General features: G+C 33.0%; 4 protein-coding genes across 5 annotated transcripts; 2 read left to right on the plus strand and 2 right to left on the minus strand.

The window, feature by feature from the left end:
- Window positions 1-4,203: 4,203 nt before the first annotated feature.
- On the plus strand, window positions 4,204-5,130 carry LOC125209180. Its single transcript, XM_048108790.1, has one exon. The coding sequence runs from the start codon at window positions 4,204-4,206 to the stop codon at window positions 5,128-5,130; it is 927 nt and encodes a 308-aa protein (XP_047964747.1).
- Window positions 5,131-12,057: 6,927 nt separating this feature from the next.
- Window positions 12,058-13,001, plus strand: LOC125216334 (dehydration-responsive element-binding protein 1F-like). Its single transcript, XM_048118025.1, has one exon. The coding sequence runs from the start codon at window positions 12,107-12,109 to the stop codon at window positions 12,776-12,778; it is 672 nt and encodes a 223-aa protein (XP_047973982.1). The 5' UTR covers window positions 12,058-12,106; the 3' UTR covers window positions 12,779-13,001.
- A 2,332-nt stretch (window positions 13,002-15,333) lies between these two features.
- LOC125210673 (tRNA dimethylallyltransferase 2) lies at window positions 15,334-18,600 on the minus strand. Of its 2 annotated transcripts, none has more exons than XM_048110234.1 (10): window positions 18,352-18,600; window positions 18,214-18,268; window positions 18,038-18,117; window positions 17,772-17,840; window positions 17,534-17,606; window positions 17,332-17,417; window positions 16,874-16,948; window positions 16,300-16,677; window positions 15,865-15,940; window positions 15,334-15,748 (listed from the first exon to the last, which is right to left on the minus strand). In XM_048110234.1, the coding sequence occupies exons 1-10, from the start codon at window positions 18,526-18,528 to the stop codon at window positions 15,453-15,455; spliced, it is 1,365 nt and encodes a 454-aa protein (XP_047966191.1). In that variant the 5' UTR covers window positions 18,529-18,600; the 3' UTR covers window positions 15,334-15,452. The 2 variants fall into 2 exon arrangements, with proteins under 2 accessions (XP_047966191.1, XP_047966190.1); XM_048110233.1 differs by having other exon boundaries at window positions 17,332-17,453.
- An 810-nt stretch (window positions 18,601-19,410) lies between these two features.
- Window positions 19,411-20,392, minus strand: LOC125215318 (actin cytoskeleton-regulatory complex protein PAN1). The gene is made up of 4 exons (XM_048116703.1): window positions 20,038-20,392; window positions 19,852-19,962; window positions 19,681-19,761; window positions 19,411-19,609 (listed from the first exon to the last, which is right to left on the minus strand). Exons 1-4 carry the CDS (start codon window positions 20,284-20,286, stop codon window positions 19,547-19,549), a joined length of 504 nt encoding a protein of 167 aa, XP_047972660.1. The 5' UTR covers window positions 20,287-20,392; the 3' UTR covers window positions 19,411-19,546.
- Window positions 20,393-21,827: the final 1,435 nt, after the last annotated feature.

Here is a 21,827-nt window from a genome sequence, read left to right on the forward strand (position 1 = left end):
AAGAACTTGAGGAGGAACATATAGTGACAGATTAAAAGAAATAAAATTTGTAATGAAAAAAAGATACATATGGTAAAAAAATATGAGGGGCAAATGCCCGACCTAAAGCTTAGGCAGATCTGCCCCTGTTTCGAGTCATCAACGAACCCACGGTTTAGTACCTCTGGTATCCCGAGTTTTGTTTCTTAGATCGGCTATGGGCTCCCTTTCACGTCTTGCATTTTTAACTAACATTCAACAAAGTAAAGGTAGGTAGTTTTTAGGCTTCTATTGACCTTTCAACAAGTCCATAATCATTTGCGAATTTGGTTGACCAAATAAAAAGGAAATAGATAAAGGAGTAATTTGCACAATTAATGGGGTCCCATAGCTTAGTTAAGCATGGTTTATGATATCATTATATGAGTTGGCTTAGTTACATATAGAGATGTGATTGCACCATGTGGTGAAGGTGAATTTTGTTCTTTTTAACTACCTATAGTCATCATTGGAATTTGGCATCAAAAGTAGGATGAGTTAAAAAAATTATTTTATTTTTTTCCTACGAAAGAGTAACTTTTCCATTTGTAGTACAAGAGAATATCAAAAGTGGACATCACTATTGAATAATTCAAGTTAATTTCGAATCCTGCATATTTCTAATTTTTCACATGTTTCTTTAATAAAATGAAACCTCAATGCTCTCAAATTTAGTCTCTTTCACATTCATTTAAGAATTGCAATCTACTTGATGAATATTAATTGATGACAATGGAGAGGAGATGAAGGCCCATGCTGTCACTAATTTTATTAAATAAATTACTGTACATTCATCTCCAACCAAACTCCAACAATTATCTTCACATTTAATTCTTTTATTTAATAAATTACTATACATTCATCTCCAACCAAACTCCAACAATAACAATTCTTTTCACATTTAATTCTTTGATTATGTTTGTGACTTTTTGTAGTAGATTGATTTCATTTCCCCAAAAATTCAATCTCTTTTTCTCTTCTCTTTAACATGGAAAGTTGATGAGAGCATAATTATAGCTGCACAAAATATTAGGTGATTATACCTTTTTTTTTTCTTTTTTTTATCTTTTTTCTCCTACTACTTTTATTAGTTACTAGTACTACTTCTTAGTCAAAATATTGAATTTGAGAATTTCCATAGAATCAACATGGAGAATTATTCGTGCTTCAATACACATTAAATATTTAATTATCTCAAGTACAAGTGAAAATAATAGTATATAGTTAATTCCTAGAATTTATATATTTAGTGTATATTAATAATAGTTGTCGTTTTATATGACATGTTGTAATTTACTAAGATCATACTACGTAGTCTTTAGTTTCTTACGTTATCATCAAAATAAATAGTTTATGCTCTAATAATTGAATATAACATGATGGCTAATAACTAGTTAATTGAGATGTAATTATAATATTAGTACAAATAAAAATCGAAAATAATATAGTATACTACTTATATTTAATTAATAATGAAGGATTTGTATAGACGGTAAAAGGCCATCAAACAAGAATAATAATTCTAGAAGCTAGTTGGATGTTCCTTTCCACTATCAATTTTACATCATTTTAAAAAACATTATATAGTGCACATAGCTATTGCCTATTAATTAGTTATAATTATTTTAAAAAAAAGTGCTCTACTATATAGCTTTAGCTTAATAAACTGGCAGTAAAATTTGTTCCAATACGATTCATTTAGGTGCAAGAGGGAATAGGTTTGAGCATTTTTTTATCAAAAAAAGTAAAGTGTATTATTAAAATTGATTTTACATTAAAATGATAGAATATTATTTTTTTCCCATTAAAACTAGTTGAATAAGATTATCACACGACATTAATTTCTTATATTCGACTCATATCTTATGTAGTTATTTATTCTTAATTCTTTTCTAAGACGTGATTCTCATCTAATTACATTTTTATGTATGTATATATTCATAATAGCCAAAGAAAATACGGAGTAGTAGTATATACTAGAGAAAATAACTGTAAATGTGTAAAATTTTGGATATATACAAGAAAAAAATAGTTTTGCTACAATTTTAAATGACCTTTAATTTGTTAAAGAAAAAGAAAGTGAGAAAAGGAAATTGAAGAAAAGTTAAAAAGAGGAAAATAAAGTGGGAGTAACTATTTTCACATTATTCCTCCTGCTTTTGATAATAGAGTGTTTTGTAGGAGGAAAAGTGGTGGGCCACCACTTCGGTTTAAAATTGTGCCTAACACTCATTATTATCATTATAAATTTATAGTTCTGTTGTATTATGCGTAAATTGTTAGAAAAAATGGAGTATTAATTTTGGCAAATTTAGAATTAATTTTGTAGTAGCTCTTTGAAATGATCAATTATATCACAATTTTGGTATTTATTTATTTCACAAATTCAAAGTTGAAAGAAATTATGTATGTTGGAAGACCAAATACATGGTTTTTTATTTGATTTGTATATCACTCATAAAATTGTGAATTTTGGTAAATAAAAATGTTACTCCTCCGTCCCTATGTAGTAGATGCATTTCTTTTTTGCACTTGTTTTAAATTTCAAATCTTACTCCATATTTTCCAAATCCAAATCAGTGAGATATTTGAAAAAAATTGTCAAAATTAGGATATACTACTGTTGACTATATTTAAAAGTTGCAATGTTGATATAAATTGACTAGATTTTGTGACGTTTCCAGCAAATTCACATTGATTACAAATTAAGTAAAATTATGGCTCACACAAATTACTATAAAATAGTATTGGATTGTATGCCTAATCGATAAAATTCAATTTTATTACATCAAACTGAACACCTTTGGAATGTTAATATATAGTGTATCTCTAAAATGTTGCGATGCGTTTCGGATTTGTTGTAGGCTTTAGTGGAAGGTTATAAGATCAATACTTAAAACCATTATTCTGTTTTCTTTCATTACGCACTTTAGATAATTAATAGTATGTGTAACGTTTCATGATAATCGAGCATTAAATACATAATTAATATTGCAAAATAATACTAAATGGAAAGATGAACAGACTATAAGAAATTAAGGTTTCATGTGACCTTATGTATCATTATAAATGTATTTGCTGGCTAATAATAATTAGTAAGTACAGAAAAATAAAGTGATTAAAAAGAAAAATCACTCAAATTTTCAGTTGACCTTAAACAAGAAATATGTAAATTTTGAGAAGCCGGCAGTTGATTAATGACAGATTTTGTGTAAGTACCTAAAACCGTTATATTAGCAGACAACGAAGTTTTTGGGTTTGAGTAGTGGAAACCAATTTAATAATTCTAGTCAACCATTGTTAGGATCCACGAAAAATTAAATTAAACTAAATTTAATTAAACAATAATTTAATCAACATTATGTTCTTGCCCACCCATTCATTCTTTAAATCTGCCCACCCCCAACCTCCACATTTTCATTACCCAACAAATAGACATTGAAATCATACTCCTTCCGTTCGATAATACGAAACAAGAATACATACCATTTTTTGATACGAGTTTTAAAAAATATACTAACATGTTTGTTAAAAAATACGGTCCATGACAAAATATTTGATCGTTTATATGCATTAGTATTATTGATGTTTTCATCCACATGACGTTATTTTCTGTATGAATGGCGCCAGCATATAATTTTTTGGCTTCGTAAAATTTTACGGAACACATCTTAACTTTATTACTTTTTTTATTTAATATTCAAATCGTTCACAACTATAACACGAAAAGAATATATAGTCACCTACCTGTAACACATCGTTCACGTTTTTCAATCAAATGAACGTTATTTCTTATACTAGAGCATCGCATCCATATATAAATAAATCAAATGAACGTTATTTCTTATACTAGAGCATCGCATCCATATATAAATATCAAATACAATTTCAAAAAAAAATTGACCATCAAATAATTACGAATTTACAAATAAATTCATATTTATGGTTTTTCCCTATTTCATCCACTATAATTAGTTTTTGTTTCCATGTTAAATATTCGGATATATCAGACTAAATTATCTGTCACGAAATAAATAAAAGAATCCTTCTAAGTTTTCAACTCAATTCCCCATTCCTTTTCTTGTTTAGAGAGAGAAAGAGAGTTCAATTCGATACTTACATATACATACAAACTCCATTGCCATCGCCATTCTCCTTCCTCTGTTTCTCTCTCCAAACGCAGAAATGAGAGATTTAGCATCGTGCTTCAGCGATTACTCGGTGCAGATTTCGGAGACATCGTGCTCGAGCTACTCTCCGAATTCCTGCATTTCCCCAAATTTAACCCCTTCCGTTCAAAATGCGGTCACGTCTCTCTACAGAGCGACGCTCTCCAATCAGAAGCAGATTCCGGTGACGCTGACGTGGAGCCGCAGCAGCGTCTCTCAATCGCTGGCGATCGCCCTCGGCGACGCCCAATCGGCGGCGGCGGTGAAGCTCACCACCAATTCGCGGATTTTCCGGAAGCTCAAGGGCGCCAAAACCCTAGAATTCCACGGCAGCGCGATCGAGATCTTCTACGATCTCTCCGCCGCGAGGTACGAGTCCGGCGCGGAGCCGGTCGACGGCTACTACGTCTTCATCGCGATCGACTCCGAGCTCAGCCCGATCCTCGGCGGCGGCGGCGGATCGGCGCCGGAGGCTTACCTCAGGAAATTGAAATCGGGGGCGAAAATCGCGAAATTCGCACTCGTGTCGCGGCAGGAGCACTTCTCCGGCAACGCGATGTACTCTACCAAGGCCAAATTCCGCGACGGCGGCGCGGCGCACGACGTCGTGATCCAGTGCGGCGGCGGCGGAGACGGTGAGGGGATGAAGCAGCACCCGGTGCTGTCGGTGTGCGTGGATAGGAAGACGGTGATAAGGGTGAAGAGGCTGCAGTGGAATTTCAGGGGAAATCAGACGATTTTCCTGGACGGATTGCTGGTGGATTTGATGTGGGATGTGTACGACTGGTTTTCGGGCTCGGGCTCGGGCCCGGGGTGCGCGGTGTTCATGTTCAGGACTCGGAGCGGGATGGATAGCAGGCTGTGGCTGGAGGAGAAGATGGTGAGGAAAGATGAAGATAAGCATGAGTTTTCATTCATGATCTACGCTTGTAAGAATCTTTGATTTTTCATCAATAATTTGACAATTTTCTTCTTGTTTTTGGGGGATAGAAATTAGATTTTGGGTGTTTAATTATAATTAATCGTTAATTCAATATCTTTTTTTTTTAATTTGATTTTTGTGATTTTAGTTGGTGTAGTTTTTGGAATTTCAGACTGTAGATTGGACATGTTATGTTATGGCCGACCATGAAATCTTCCTTTTATGGAGAACTTATTTTTTTGGCAAATTGCCAAAAATTATTAACTTCGGTCAAATTATGGTTACATTTATTCGTAATTATTTTTATAATAATAAGTTGATGTTTTTATAGTGCAATGACCTTTACTCTATGAAAGAACAATATACTGTTAATATTTGACACAGTCATTAACGTGGTACATAATTTTTATGGATATCATAATAGAAACAGACAATTAGTACTAAAAAAAAAATCTTAAATTCAATAATTTTGAGCTAATTTTCAATTTTATGGAGTCGTTTTTGTGGCACTTATAGAGAATTTTTTTTAGCAAATTGTCAGAAAAAATAGGAATTTTGCAAGATTTTTGGTCAATTACTCAACTTTCAAATATGGAGTAACTAATTGTAATATTATTTCGACAATTTTCTTAATTGTCTATTAATTTGGATTTGGGAAAAAATTGTGTATAATTTGGAAATCAATATACTTTGGACTAGTCTCATTTTCATGCTAAAGTCTATAACTTCTGTGGGTGGTAATACAAATATGCATAAAAATAAAGAATTTCGCTCGTGTGTTATATACTCCTTTCGTCCATAATTAAATGTCACGTAGTTAAACAGTTTGAGTTTGCATCATGATAGATTAAGTGTTTCTTATGTTCGTTAGTGTGTAATAGTAGTAAAAGTAAAATGTGATATTTATTAGCGAACGCACGATAGAGTATAATTTTCTCCAAATCCAAATTCATGATATAAAAATTACTCCAATATACTAAGAATTCATTATTGTTGTATTAATTTGAAGCATTTCATTGTTTTTTATAGAAACTCCACCTTATGAAAAGGTAAAAGAAAGTGGAATCCAAAATCATCATTTCGAATTTTGAAAGTGTTTGCAATGAAGATTTGATTTGCCGATTATGCTTTTTGGTCCCTTTTCACTTATTTCAAGAAAGTATATAACAACCTGAAAAAGGGCAAAATATTTCACGAATGGAGAGAGAATCTCGAGGGTTCTAGTACGAGTAGTTAATTAGCCATAACAATTTAATTGTAATAAATATTTTATGTGAAAATACAAAATATAATCTACTCAATTCATCAATCCCAGTACTTAATTAGGAGTAATAAAGTATTATTGTAAAAGCATAAGAGACTTCCAAAAATCTCATCGCAATTCATGTATTTTTATATTATCTCTCTTTATATGGACCACATTTTCATGGGGTCCAATATTTTTATCACAAATCTTTAATAGAAAACCTATTTGTTTCGAAATGGCAACTGATTTGTGTCAGTGCATAAATTATTGATTTTTGGTCGTCTTCATTTAATTTCACCCCTTTTATAATTCAATTTTAATGTCATTTTGTCATTCAATTTGATGTTTATTGTCATTAATTCGTTACTCAATTTGATGTCATTAATTCTTTTTTTAATGTTTATAGTTTTTGTAACAAGTTATATTTTTTTCCTTGTATATATATTGTATACTACTAATGTTTGAACAAGAAAAAGTAGCAGTAATGTGTGTGTGAGTTGAACAAGTGTTAGAGAGGTTAATAATGTTTGAGGCTAAAGGCTCAGATTTGAGTCCTCTGTGGCGCGACCTCTAAATTTATGTTCATTTAATCATAAAAATTAAAGAAAAGAAAAACCGTAATTCATACTTGCTGAACTATCTATAATATTTCCAAAATTGGGATCTTGTTTTAGTAAGAGTGTTGGAGCAATTTATGGTTAGGCCTTCAATTCTACCAATGTTGGTATGTTATTTTTATTGGAAAAATACAGACAATAGGCCAATACCTTTTTTTTAAATGATCAATTGAGTCAAATACACATCAACTTCAATTTTGGCATGCAGTGTTTTAATATTTCATGCCTATAGATGGTGCATTTTCGTGTTACACACATATAGTATTACTATATATTTGTCACATGCTATAAAAAATACAATATTGAAATAAAGTAGCATAAAAAATGTCACATGATGGAGCTATTTATGGTTACCGTGCCAGCACCCATATTAATTTTAGATATATGTCCTTACCTAAATTTTAGGACCACATATATGTATTATTTTAGACCCTTTTTTCTATTTATATTTTATCCAACTAAAAATGTATATTATAGTCAATTATTCAATTAAATTAAATGAAAATAATGCTCCATATACAAACCATATAATAATTAATCCTATAATGAATTTTACATAATAAAAATTATTTTGGACAAGTGGAGCTCACGTGTTCAACGAAGACTAAGCCATGCTAATTTTAGAAGTAAATAGCGACCAACTTTCTCTAGCATATTACGACTTTCCTAAAGCCTATGCAATTATGCATGGTCCCATTTTACATGTCTTTCTCATGTGCTACATTTATTTTTATTACTACTATCTTCAAAAAGTAGGAGTGAATAATTGAACTCCAATTTGAATTAATGGTTAATTCCATTCGATCCAAAAATACAAAATTTAAGAAATTATAAATATAAATAGATGTGAAATATCCAAAAAATAATTATTTGAATTCGAACCGAAAATCTAAAATATTTTGAAAATTTTAATTACTACTATTATGCTATGGAGTTTTGTCATAATTATTGTTATTTTCCAAATATATATGGCCCAATCAATTTAATGAAATGGGCCGTGTCAGTTTTTCACAACCCGATTACAGCCTTTGAAATTAAGAACATTTTTTCCTATCCCATTAACTATGAATTGTGGCCCACTTAATATGAAACATTTCTATATAATAGGCCCAATTAATCACTTGGGTCTAACTTATCCAAATATGGAACCAAGAAACCTCGAAAAAAAATGTAGCTCACGATAAGGTTAAGCAAGCTTGAAGCTTACACGATATGTGAAGGGAGAACAACCATTCACGAGTAATATTTCATCATAAAATCAATTGTTGATATGAGAATCGACTCACTATATATACTTAAATTGATCTTTTTACACATGACATTTTCGATTTATGACAACTCTCGTGTTAATATTTTATATCAACACGCCACTTCACACGTCAGTCTTTCGCATTTATTTCTATTTAAACAGGATTACCCATGACTTGACGTCAGTCTTTCGCATTTATTTCTATTTAAACATGATTACCCATGACTTGCCACCTCTAACGACAAATTCGGATCATGACTGAACAAAACATACTAGAACTTATGTCATTAGATATTTAAGTTAATTTCTTTTTGATACCACATTCTTGCCATGTAAGAACTCAAATATGAATATCTCAAAAATGATAATTGACACTCTCTTCCTCCCATAAAAATAGTTATTTTTTTTGTTTATCCCACAAAAATAGTCCATTTCTATTTTGTGGCAAGTCTTTTCGATCTTATAAGATGAGCCTCATTCTCTACTAACAATATTTCAATCACTTAACTTTCTACTTTTCTAATACTTTACTAATTTTGCATTAAACTCCTGATGTCTCTAAAATCCTTATTTTATGGCACGGATGGAGTATTAGGGCCTGTTCAAGTTTCTCTATATGGGCAGAAAATGGTGTATTTCTAGGCTTAAATATGCGTTCATGTTTGTTGTTAGTTTTGAAGTCAGCCCGAGAAATAGTTTCGGGCCCGCACTGTTTGAGCCACAAATACCAATATTTCAATTCTTGATTTTGAGGTGGTTTTAAATTCTTGATTGAGAGCTGTGCCTAGAAATGAGGGACATATACCATATTTGCCCCTAAATTTGGAGGTGGCGGGATGTGAAATTTTTTCGAGTGAGGTCATTTTAGACACAATACTCCTTATACCTTTTTAGTTAAATAATAAAATAAGGCTGCTAATTTAATTTCTGGGTCTAATCATTGGATGTTGAACAATGGAAATGGTCAAAAGATTACATGGTTAAACAGTATATTATCGCATCAAAATAATATTCTAGGCTTTCCATATCATATAAAATGAACACGCCCTAAATGTATAATTATCAATTATAACAAAGAAAGAAACACATTACCTCACCAATAAAATCCCAAGAAGTTAAGCGAAGGACCCACATGTAGAAAGACATTTGTAATTTGCCATGGTTGTTAAGAAAGATAGATCTTATGTTAATCAAACATGTGAATTGTCTGATTTAGAAAGTCAATATAAAATTATGTGAATCATCACGTGACAGGGATGGCTATTAATATAGTAGTATTGAATTTACACCACAATCCACATGTGATTTTACAAATCATTAAAATAGTTAATAATCGTACTATACATTGAAAAAATACAAACCCATAACTATTTGAAACACGCAGCAAGAGTGCAATCGAATCGAAATATTTTTAGAGTTTACATTGTCTCGTTTACTTCTATTTGTGGCATAACTGTTTTATTGCTTTATATTTTTATTGTTGCACTATTTTTGTCCATAAAATCACTTAACAACCATAAATTTATACTCCATCTATCCCACTAAAAATGGTCCACATTTTTCCTTTTGGTTCGTCCACCAACTATTAAAAATGAAAACATATTTATCTCTACTTTCTTCTCTCTACTTAGTACACAAAATAAAACTGCATAAAATCTCGTGGCACCTATGAAACAGGTCATCTTCCTTGAGACGGACGGAGTATATAAAAATATCAAGAATGCAATTTACATTGATATGACACTGTATTTATAAAAAAACATCAAAACAAATTTTGTGTTCGATCAAAATATCAAATTGAGAATTCTAGTGATGGACAAATTAAAATATTAAACTGAGATTTCTAACAAAGAGAAGTACTTATAATATTAAACTGTAATTTTACTGTAGTATGTAACGAATGTAGAATAGAATAGAAACAGCAACACAAAACAACAAAATTAACAAATAAATAAAAGCAAACATGCTATCCAAAAATTACTACAAAAGAATTGCATCAAACATACACTACAAGATAACAAAAGAAAAAAAGAAGAAACAACAACAAAAAATGAAATCAAGATAAAAGCAAAAAATGCTACAAGATAACAAAAGAAAAAAAAAAAGAAACAACACCAAGAAATGAAATCAAGATAAAAGCAAAAAATGTACTCACATAACTATAAAAGAAATGAAGCATATACTGCATATATAAACAAGAAAAAAAAGGCATAGATTAGAAACAACAAAAGACGGACAAAATCAATACTATATACATATAAACAAATGCTCTCATCGGAAATAACTACAAAAGGAAAATATAAAAATAAACAAGAAAACAAAAAGAAAAGACCAAAGCTCACATGTCTTTAAATTAAAATGATAGTACTACCTCAAATAACATGACTGGCTTGGTGGTCCAGCACCTCGTCCCTTAAGTATGAGATCATTCATTGGTTCGATCTCTTTATGTGAATGGTGCGAACCATTTGACCTGTCCCCTACTGCTCAATGCACTGGCCGTTGGGACAAGGGTTAGTCTTCTAGTCCTCGGCAGAAGGGATATCCCGGGAAATTATAAAAAATGATAATACTTCCATTCACAAAAAAATAATTATAGTTGTGGACGATATGACTTTAATGCATTGTTGCTAGAATTAATTCAATCGAGATTCACCGAATTAGAGTGAAAAAAATTACTACAAATGAATAGAGACTAATTTTAATGGACGACACAAAATAGAAAAACTGAATTATATTTCGTGGACGGATGGAATAGTACATAATGTAAAAATAGATTAATAGTAAAATAGTTTAGTGAAAGTGGTGAGTGAAGTGTGGAATAGATGTGTGGATCATGCGGCCGCAAAAGGGTACCCACCATAAGCCAAAAAGTCAAGAAGCAGACGATTATCTCTCCACATTTGTTTATATGTCTTTCAATATCCAACTGCTGTTGTCTCCATTTTTATTCTACACGTGCTCCTTTTCTAATTCCCCTCGTGCTTAAATACCCACACCTCCACGTGTTTTATTTTTCTCTCTTTATATTAGTAATTGTTACGCTATATCTTTTAGACCACAATTTTTTTCTATTGAGAAAACGAAAATCATTATTAATTGACATTATATAATGTTTGTATCGATACCATGATTTTTGTAGCCATCAAAATTGGCCCCATGACTTGGCCGGATACACATGTTTATGTATTCCCTACTATTCTAATAATCATTTTCATGTCACAATAGTATGTTCTATCAAGTTAATCGTTCAAGAAGAACTCGTTGTTAAATACAAAGTGAAAAAAAAAGCAATTCAATATATACTGTACACATAACTCGTGAGATCAGACACACTGAAGAAGGTCGTTATTAACAATAGATGGCAGTTAACGAACAGAAAGAACCACAATCCTTAAGGTTGTAACAAAGCTATTGCACTGCAAGATCTACAACGACTCCAAGAGCGTGGTTTTCAGCCCTCATAGGCCGCTGATGGAGTCAGTCGACCCCATGATTCCCTCGGAATCCACCACAATCAAGAAAACCCTTATTTCTAGATCTTGATATCTCAAAACATAACATCACAATTAGCAAGAGGTTTGTGTGAAATTTGAACCCTTAGTAAGAAACACAAATATACACATCAAGTAAATAAAAAACATTTTTAATTAATCAAAAAATTCAAAACATGACGACCATTACTATGCAAGATATTATGTCATCGGTCACATCATATTTAATTTTTTCTTTTTTCAAAGGTTCATCAACTTTTTTTTCTTTCTATTTCACATATATATATATGTATATATATATATATGCCCCCTCTCTCATTCTATCCTCATGCATTATCAAAATTCAAACTCACAATTCTCCCAATATTTCTCATTAAATCCGAATGCAAAAATGGATCTCGCGCGCCGCCATCACTCTCCTCCGCCGGAAAAACCAACTCCGGCAGGGAAGAAACGGGCGGGGCGGAAGGTGGTGAAGGAGACGCGCCACCCCATCTACCGGGGAGTGCGGCGGAAGAACGGCGGGAAATGGGTGTGCGAGGTTCGTGAGCCTAACAAGAAATCAAGAATATGGCTAGGGACCTTCCCTAGCCCCGAGACGGCCGCGGTCGCCCACGACGTGGCCTCCCTGGCCCTGCGTGTGGACCACGCGCCGCTCAACTTCCCGGAGGCCGCCGCCCGGCTCCCCCGCCCCCGGTCGGCCTCCCACCATGACATCCAGCGAGCGGCCTCAGAGGCCGCCCGGGATTTCTGCCCTATATGGACGTCTCAGTCCGCTAGGGTCAGTTCCCGAGAGAATAAAATAATAATAAATTCACCAGACAGTAATTCGTCTGGCGAAAAGGACGATTCTGTTGACCTTGGTCAGACAGAATCGTCTGAGGATTGTTGGTCGGGCGGATTTGTGGACGAGGAGGCGGTGTTTAACATGCCGGCGTTGCTAGATAGTATGGCGGAGGGGATGCTTCTAACTCCTTTGGGTATGAAGAAAGGGTTCAATTGGAGTGAATATGATGATGAGGTGGATGATCGAGCCATGGAGTTGAATTTGTGGGTGGACTAGTGGAGTTTAGGGTACAATGATTGATTATAATGGTTTCTCTTTCACTCATGTTGTCTTGTCCTAGTGATCCAAACCTGATCAATGGTGGAGGAGAAATGTCTTACTAGTTAAAGTTGTGTTTTATCGTCTTTTGCGATTTATGAGATCTGGCTCTCATTTTTTTCACAATTGTATGATTTTCAAAAGTATGAATAAAGTTTGTTTTGATTGATTGCTTGAACGACGTCGTTTTGTTACGCAAAATATTGGACATGTTGTGAATTTAAGAGGGTAAACTATACTCCCAATTTTAACGTTGAAAATATGTGAGAATTATAACTTCGAGTAAATTAACACATTAAAAATGGAAATCTTACAAAGTAGTAGTACTTTTTTATGCAAGAAGTAAAGATTGGTGAATACATTTCTTGATTAATTAATGGCATACACGGTATCATGATAGTATATTATTGGTTGATAATAATTACTACTCTACAACACTAGAAATAATGAATACATGTGACGATATGCCATCAAGAAGTATATTAATCGATCAATTTTATTTCTTAAATTTAATTCACTGATATATTAAATTATCGGTAAGTTATCACCGCGATTTCTTTTTGAGAAAACCCTAATCACTTTTCGTGGATTTCACTTATCATTAATTAAACAAACTTATATACTTTTTGATTAATATAACATGCATTAGTAGGTCGTATAATATAATTGACAACTCTTTCTTAGATTTTGATGCAATATTGACTACATATTTTTATAATCGAGAATACCATATTTAAACTAATACTGTAGTAGGAGTATTAAAATACAAGACTAAACTGTTGTAGATTTTGAACCAAAAAAGATAATACTAGCATTTAATAATAGTGGAGTTGGCACAACATATTTTACTACCGTCCCATGCAACTGACTTTCACCATTATTTATTTTAATTCCAGAATATATTAAATAATCGGTAAGTTATCTTTCGTAGTTTTGATTTCATCCATTTTCTATATATATATAAATTTAAACTGAGTAATTACATCTTCTCCATTTTTGAGATAATCGAGTAATTATACTGAAAATTATTAGTAAATGAGAGAATAGGTGCGTTTATTAACTTTTATTTAAAAGTAGTAACTGAGCACTTCAATCTAGAATAATACACTGTTACGTAGACCATGTGATTACAAAGTTGGAAATTCGCACGTGGATGTAAATGAATATAAAGTTATGGCTAACATATAAAAAATATACACGTGGACCTGAAAATCATTCTTGACTTTTTAAGTATTGGCACTTTATCTTTATATTTAATTTTTTTAATATAGAATATTCCTTTCCACATCTTTTCATCAGTAGTTTCCACAACAAACGTGAAGCTGCACCCCTACGTGAAAAACACCTACCTACCTCACTCTCACAAACTTATCTATAAAATTATTAGTAATTTATTAAAACAACAATAATTTTATTAAGATACTACAGTTTAAATTATGATTTCCTATAATTGTAAAAAAATTATATGAAAATTTACTTAATAAGTTATTAATTGATATGATAACCGCACTAGATAATAATAATAATAATAATAATAATAATAATAATAATAACATTATTACATTTGTTTTTAATAAAATAATACTCGTATTAAACATCTAAATGTGTGAGAAACTTAGAATAAGAAAGAAAAAAATAATTAAGACAAACTAGGAAATAAAAATCTTGAAAATTGCAGGATTCTTATTACTCTTTATATTAGATTAAAAAAAATTACACAAAAAAATAAAAAAAAATATCAAGAATAAAATTACTTTCACATAATAGATTCACACCAAACAAACAGGCCCTACATGTTTACTCCACATTGTGAACCACAAGTATTGATAAATTTAATGTGTGTTGAGGAGTTTTAGCCATGAAAAAGAATATCTTAATGGTCCTATTTTATAGAATTTTCAGAAGAAATTACATGTTATGGCCGGTGAGGTGACATGCCTTATCAATGAGGCATTATCAAAGAAAAGACACAAAACAACAAACACATGCTTTTTTTTTATGCCTTTAATTATTTTCACATAAATTGGGTATCAATCAATAGAGTGAAGTGTTGACTACTTTACTTCAATTTTTGACATAACAATGGGATTTTATTTTCCACTTCAATTTAGTTGGAAAAAAGGGGACCATTTCCTTATAGTTTGGGGTTAAATATCATACCCTCGTTACTCAATCCATTTCGATTTAATCGATTTGTATTCCTTTCCGAGAGAATCCTAAACTAAACGAATTAATTACTCTTTTAATTGAAAAAAAACAACTCTTTTGATCGCATCACTTTATTAATCTCCTATTTTGTCATCACTGTATACTTTATTTTCTCTTTTACTTTATTTAATACCAACACATAATTTCACTGAACACTATTTTGTTAATTCTATTGTTGAAAAAACGAAGTAATAAATATATTTCAACCTTGTACTATATCATTTCATCACTTGATGCAGTTAATGTTCATACTATAGTATACACGTGACATGTATTGATGCAACGAGTAAAAACTTAAAGCGCGGTGGGGCGAAGCAGCAAAGCAAATGGATAGCTTAGAAGCCATTAAGAGGCTAAAGTACTTTTCTCAACTCAACATTCCGAATCTATTTGACTGCATCACTTAAACTAATAGCAACAAAAATTAATCCACACTGGTATTCTTGGTTACACCTGATAAGATGCCCGACTTTCTCAGGCGTGAAGCTCGTTTCCGGTGGCTGCGCCCTTGTCTGTGTTGCTCCCACTCATGAGCACCTCTAAGCTCCCTATTGCCGCATGCTTCACAAATGTATTGAGTCCAAAGGTCTCTCTCAGCCAGTTTGGTGTCCTCGACATCTCTTTTGGTAGCTTTCGCGCTGGCAGGTGTATCAAGGAAAGATTTGACGATGTTAACTGATGGTTCCACCACATTCACAGACCATGAATTGTCAGAAGCACCTGTAAAAACGGGACGTCTCAGTTTAAACTTGCGAATGCATGAAGTGAACTCGATCCCCATGGTTCTGGTTGTAAGTTACAGAGACTGATGTACAAAGACTGGAAAGGATGTGTACCTTGCAAGCAACTTGTGACATCAACAAAGTGTATGTTCCAGCCGAACAGCATTTGAAGTCGACTGATCCGTCTCTTCTGTTGAGGAAATAGTGAACAGTTGTTAAAGTTCAAACGTAAGAAGACCAAGATAGCAAACTCATGTATCAACAGCAAATGACAGAAGATGGTGACTGGCATGACCACTCTGTTTGAGAAAGGTTTTCGAAGTATTAAAGGTTACCAAGGATATACGAGAAACTATAACTTCATTAAAGTTCGAAACCATGTAAAAATATACACTAAAACTCATAAAAAGCATATATTCAGTTAAGTTTGTATCCAAATACCGCCAAAAATTACCTACTACTTGTCTAAACAAATTTTGGCCTAAAACATTTCAACAGCATTTAATTGAAATATGGAATATGGAGATACAAATGGGAGGGTTTACTTACTTGCCGACGAACAAGTCTTCTGGTATTCAATTTCACTTTCTCAACAGCGTCTCTTAATTTAAGTGTCAGTTGGTCTTCATCGGAGGAATTCAAGATATGGTGCATATTTTCTTTGAGCAGCACTGGGCATGCAGGCAACTCTTGAGATTGTGAGTTCCAACAATTTAGGAAATCCTCAAATTCCCGGACTCCAATTGCCTGCCTTAACCCTCGTGTATAATCTGCATTCGACTTGTAAATATCACAAACTTCTTCAAAAAGACCAGTGGAAACCATGACATCTACTCTTTGGTTGACATATAGATCCAATGCCGGGAGAGATGCATCAACACAAATAAAGCAGCAATCGTATCTTAAACTATCAGCTTGACCCCAGTTCTGCCCTGCCATATTCCAAATTAAGAAATTAAATGAGAGCTATATGATACAGTCAATGCTATCATGTTTGAACACGTATCCGGATTGGAAATACAGTAGTTTCATGACAGGACATATTACGTAACTATGCCATGGTTTAAGAAGTGAAGTGTACTCGGAGATTATATCATAAGCAAAGAAACTGAGTAGAAAGTACCTGCATGGTATTCCCCTGGAAAAGCTTACTTGGAAGAACTCCAAGATGTGAATATAAAGTAAGATATTGCTTGATCTGCAACAACCATGTACATATGTGATTGTTAATCTTATCTCACTAGTTTTACAGACAAAACAAAGAACAGAAATCATACGAACTCACGTGAATAGCCAAGGCTACAACTTAACAACATTACAGTTTAGCATCTTAAGTACTGTCTCCAATGCAACTTCCCAATATGAAACGATTAACTTTAATAAATATAGTGTAATGGTAAAATCAATCACCTACCGTTATCAGAACCAATTTTACAATAATTAGGACACCCTATATATGTGTCATTGTCGCATATAGACCAACATGAAGGTAACACAAAGGGTAAAAACGTGGAGTAAAGCTAGAAAAAAAATGCTACGAAATTGATGAATGTGATCTCATCATCTTAAGAAGTTTCTCACCTTCCTCTGGTCATTTGGATGAATTCTGTTTGCTGCAACTGGATCGAGCTCCTTAAGACGACTGTAAGTATAAAGACAATCTTCCTCTGGTGATTCAAGTTCATTATCTGGTCTCTCATTATCTCCAATAAAGTAAAAGAAATGCTATACTTTAACACTATTGCTTAGGTAATAAAATGAAAGCAACCAAAATTCTTCTTACCATGATCATCCATTAAGTAGTTTGCTTCGAGAGGTTCTGCATGGTCGTCCAACAGGAACCGGCTTACAAGAGCCTGACAAAACAACACAGACTTATCTATAAGGTGGAAACATGATGGCCTTAGTAGATGAGTAGAAAAGGCAGATTCTCAAATTCACAAAAATACAATGACTAGATGATAGTAACAAGGCAGTTTGATGATGATTGCACACGAAGATACAGTGAGACAGAAGCTAACCTGGATATAGTAATTTGTTCCTCCGACGAGAACAGGCAAGCAATTACGAGACCAGATCTCATCAATAAGCTAAAAGGCAAATTAGACACCATGTAATTAGTAATTGAAACTACAGAAGATTGTCATGAAATTGCAACAACATATTAATCATTGATGTCATCGTATAATAGTTTTCCATGAAATTGGGACCAAAATCAAACGGAAATGACTAAAACAAGAAGAAACAGGAAATCGAGCTATAGTGAATATGATAATAATAATCTCACCGGAATAGCAGAATCACGAAAATCTTTAGCAGTGAATTCTACATTTGGAGAAATTGTCCCCAGCAGGTGATGTGGAACTCCTGTTAACAGTAGGTACAGAAACACACACACACAAGCATAATTAGCAAATGAATAACTAAAGCTCCATAATTCACCACTGAAACAAGAGAAACAACCTCTTTGCTCATCAAAAGGAACTTTATTAGTAAGAACATCCAACCCTTGATAAACCTAGGGCAAAATCGTAGTTGTCAATAACCTGAAACCGCCATACACTTCAGCTAACAAATTTAAGCAAACAAAAAAAGCAGTACCTGCATGGAATCGGCACTGATTATTTCAATCGGGAAGTGCGATGCAAGGTCTATCGCCAATTTGGATTTGCCTGATCCCGAGGCGCCCATTATCACCACGATTTTGGGCTTTGAATTGGATCCACTGTTAGGATTATAACCGGATGATTTCTCTTCGGTCGGGCTTGTGGTCTCCATAATCGCGCTGCCGCCGCTGCCTCGCCGCCGCTAGGGCTATTCGCCGGCGAGAATTTGGAAAGGTTTAGGGATGAAGTATCGATAAAAGGGCCGAGATTATTTCTTTTGGGCTTGATATGAATATTATATTATGGCCCAATTACATGCTCATTGTTACTTATAAGTAACTATTTGAGTTATTATACTGAAATCAAGAAAAATTAAATAATTAATTATAATTCAAATAATATGCAGATAGAATATGGCGCTCTTACTAAAATTACATGCATTTTTGTGAAATTACAATCTCATTTCATGACTTTTAAATTAGTAACAAAAACAATGAAGTTTTTAATTGTTTGCAATAATCATAGGCAAATTATTTTTGGTAAAATTATTCGTCCACAAGGTGAACATTGAACAATGTTTGTTTTTGCTTAAACGAATGTTATTTTAGGCCATCAAAATTTTCCACCGGGAATAATTGATAAAAAAATAATTTAAAACTTAATAGTACTAGTTTTTTAGTTAAACTTTTTAAAATAGGAAGAGGATTGAGAATTTAATCAAATTTGACGATTATTAAATTAGCGAGTTGTTTATTTGAAAAGTAACTTAACATAGGAACTTATTAGTGTCTTATCTCTCATGTTGTCAGTTGATATATCCATTATGCTTATGTAAATTCTGAAATTCTCATTTTAAAATAGTTATGAATTAAATCAATCCCCAAGTTAATTTGAACCTTTACATATTAAATGTAGTTAAATCTGACTTTAATGGCTACACTTGCTTAGCCTAAAAGCAGTTAATTATTTTATTGAAATCCATTATATCAAATCATACTGTATTAATTATCATATGCTGCTGCTTTTTTGAAAGATATTTTGAGGAACTGTCGAATATTAAGTGAGCTTTTCAATCTTAATCACAAAAGGAAAAACAAATCTTCAAACAGACAATCAAACAAGATGAAAAAGAAGATAATTAGATGAAGAACACAAGAAATTTAAAGAAAAAACAAAGGGATAATTTGATTCTATATGTTCTTGCATAGCTCTTCTAGTTTACTTGATCTCAGCTTCTCGCTTTCACTCACCAACTGCATAAATCAAACAACATCAACAACAAATCTGCAGAAATTGAAATCAGTAAAGCAAGAGCTTCATCTACCTCAGCTAATTTTGCAAGGAGCTGCGCCTTTTCCTTCTTCTTCTCATCGAAAGCCTCAGCCGATTCTCTATACTCTTTCTCCTACAAATTCCGAAGAAAGAGATGAATCGATCTGGAAATCGGAGATGAGAATAAGAAAAAGCGTGAAATCATCAAATCATCAAATCAAACCTTCTTCTGGCAGTTGATCCCCAAAATCTTCACATCTCGGTTCACGATTTCGACCTTTTTGCAGATCGCCGCAACCTCCTTCCGCATCGGATCCGTCACGGAATCGAGCTCCTAATCAGCCACGGATCCGCAATCAATCGATAGTTCCTCCCGATCTACAACTGACGAATTGAAGAAAAAACTTACCGATTGGATGAGGTGGAGGCGCTTGGCTTCTTCCTCGACGCGTGTGAATTGCGCTTGGAGCCTCTCTCTGATCTCGCTCCGCCGCCGCTCGATCTCCTCCTCCTTGGCGCGGAAGGCGGCGAGGGCGGAGTCCTGGTCGGGGAGCGCAGGGGCGTCGTCGGTCTCTGGCGTTTCGATCATCTCTGACATCTTCTTCTTCTGCAAACACGGCATTGTTTGTGACTGTTTCTGCTGCTCCTCTGTAGTCATTGTGATTTGTGAAGTCCAATTTCGATTCTCCCCTTATTTAGATTTTTCTTCATTAGTGTAACTAATTTAGGAGTATTATATTGTAATCGAAAGTTAGGGAAAATATCAATGAGCTGGACAATATAAATTTGTATTTTTGCTTTTGACATTGTTCTTCTTCACAATGCTTTTGTGAAATATCCCAATTCGTAATAATGATGATATTCGGTGATAATTTTGTACGCGACACGAAAATCTGATATGGACTCACAATTGAGTTATTTGTTCAGAATCCGATAATTTTGGATTAGATTGAGTTCGGGTTGGATTGGGTGACCATTAGAAACTCAATTCCAAAGCCCAACGAGCTGATTGGGCCGTGGGATCAAACTGACCACACCAGCCTATTTCATTTAAATTTGTTTGTTATATATTAGATGCATAGTACTTCTTATTGTATTATAATTAAAATTGGTTGAAAAGGTAACTTAATTCAAAATATGTAATTTTATTTATTTAAAAGCAAATAGTGTATTTGTTTTAGAGAGAAAAAGGCTTTATTTTCTTGTAGGTAATCCATGAATACAACGAATATTTGGTCTCATCGCAATTTTTAATTTTATTATTATCTCGTTCTCTTATTATTTATAGTCCGATAATTTTAATTGTAATTGAATTAAAATATACAACAAAAACAATAAAGTAAAATTTGTCCACTAAAAAGTGTCCGCTATTGCTGCGGACACTTTTTTTTGTGGCTGTGGACAAATAAAATGGGGCTATGGACAAAAAAAAAAGTTGTCCACCAAAAGTTGTCCACCTATAGTGGATGCTCTTACTACTCCCTCCGTTCCTTCATAGTTGAGTCATTTTTCCATTTCGGGAAGTTCCCTCATAGTTGAGTCATTTCCATATATAGTAACTTTTTCATCTTTCTTACTTTACTCTCTCTCTTACTTTATTCACTTTTTACTTTATTCTCTCTACTTTTTTCTCTTTCTTACTTTTTTATCTATTTATTTAACACACTCAACATTCATTTCTTAAACTCCGTGCCGAAAAGTTCTGCCTCAACTATGAGGGAACGGAGGGAGTATAAAATAAAGAACAAAAGTCACTTTAACATACAAAGCATATGAATAATTAACAATATATTTAAATCATGAATTACAAAAATCTAAATGTAAATATGTGAGATAGAGACAGGTTCAAATAAAAACTCATTTTTATTGCATTTTGTAATTCAGTCGTGAAGGCATACGATGGATGAGAATTATTTTCAGTCCTTTGATCGCGAGTTAGATCAACGTGTCAAAATTTCTAAAATTTCACTATGATAAAGGAATATGTTTTCACAAGAATGACAAATAAATACTCCACCTGTTTATTTATAAACATACACATGGTAACAATAATGTGTCTAAAAAATGAGAAGGGAATGCATATAAATACCTAATAAATTTCATTGTGATAAAAGGAATATGTTTATCACAAGAATCACTAATAAATACTCCCTGTTTATTTATAAACATACACATGTTAACAATATTGTGTCCAAAGAA

This window comes from Salvia hispanica, chromosome 3 (genome assembly GCF_023119035.1).
Source record: "Salvia hispanica cultivar TCC Black 2014 chromosome 3, UniMelb_Shisp_WGS_1.0, whole genome shotgun sequence".
NCBI lineage: Eukaryota > Viridiplantae > Streptophyta > Magnoliopsida > Lamiales > Lamiaceae > Salvia > Salvia hispanica.

Bases quoted from the DNA above. Each gene is read 5' to 3' on its own strand.
- LOC125210673 (XM_048110233.1), bottom strand. From the start codon at position 18,528: ATGGAGACCACAAGCCCGACCGAAGAGAAATCATCCGGTTATAATCCT. The intron at 17,607-17,771 runs GTTAGCTTCTGT...TTGTTTTGTCAG, and splicing joins GAACAAATTACTATATCCAG to GCTCTTGTAAGCCGGTTCCT. The intron at 15,749-15,864 runs GTACACATCCTT...CCGTTTTTACAG, and splicing joins TGTCACAAGTTGCTTGCAAG to GTGCTTCTGACAATTCATGG.
- LOC125216334 (XM_048118025.1), top strand. From the start codon at position 12,107: ATGGATCTCGCGCGCCGCCATCACTCTCCTCCGCCGGAAAAACCAACT.
- LOC125209180 (XM_048108790.1), top strand. From the start codon at position 4,204: ATGAGAGATTTAGCATCGTGCTTCAGCGATTACTCGGTGCAGATTTCG.
- LOC125215318 (XM_048116703.1), bottom strand. From the start codon at position 20,286: ATGACTACAGAGGAGCAGCAGAAACAGTCACAAACAATGCCGTGTTTG. The intron at 19,963-20,037 runs GTAAGTTTTTTC...GTGGCTGATTAG, and splicing joins GCCTCCACCTCATCCAATCG to GAGCTCGATTCCGTGACGGA. The intron at 19,610-19,680 runs GTAGATGAAGCT...TGATTTATGCAG, and splicing joins TCCTTGCAAAATTAGCTGAG to TTGGTGAGTGAAAGCGAGAA.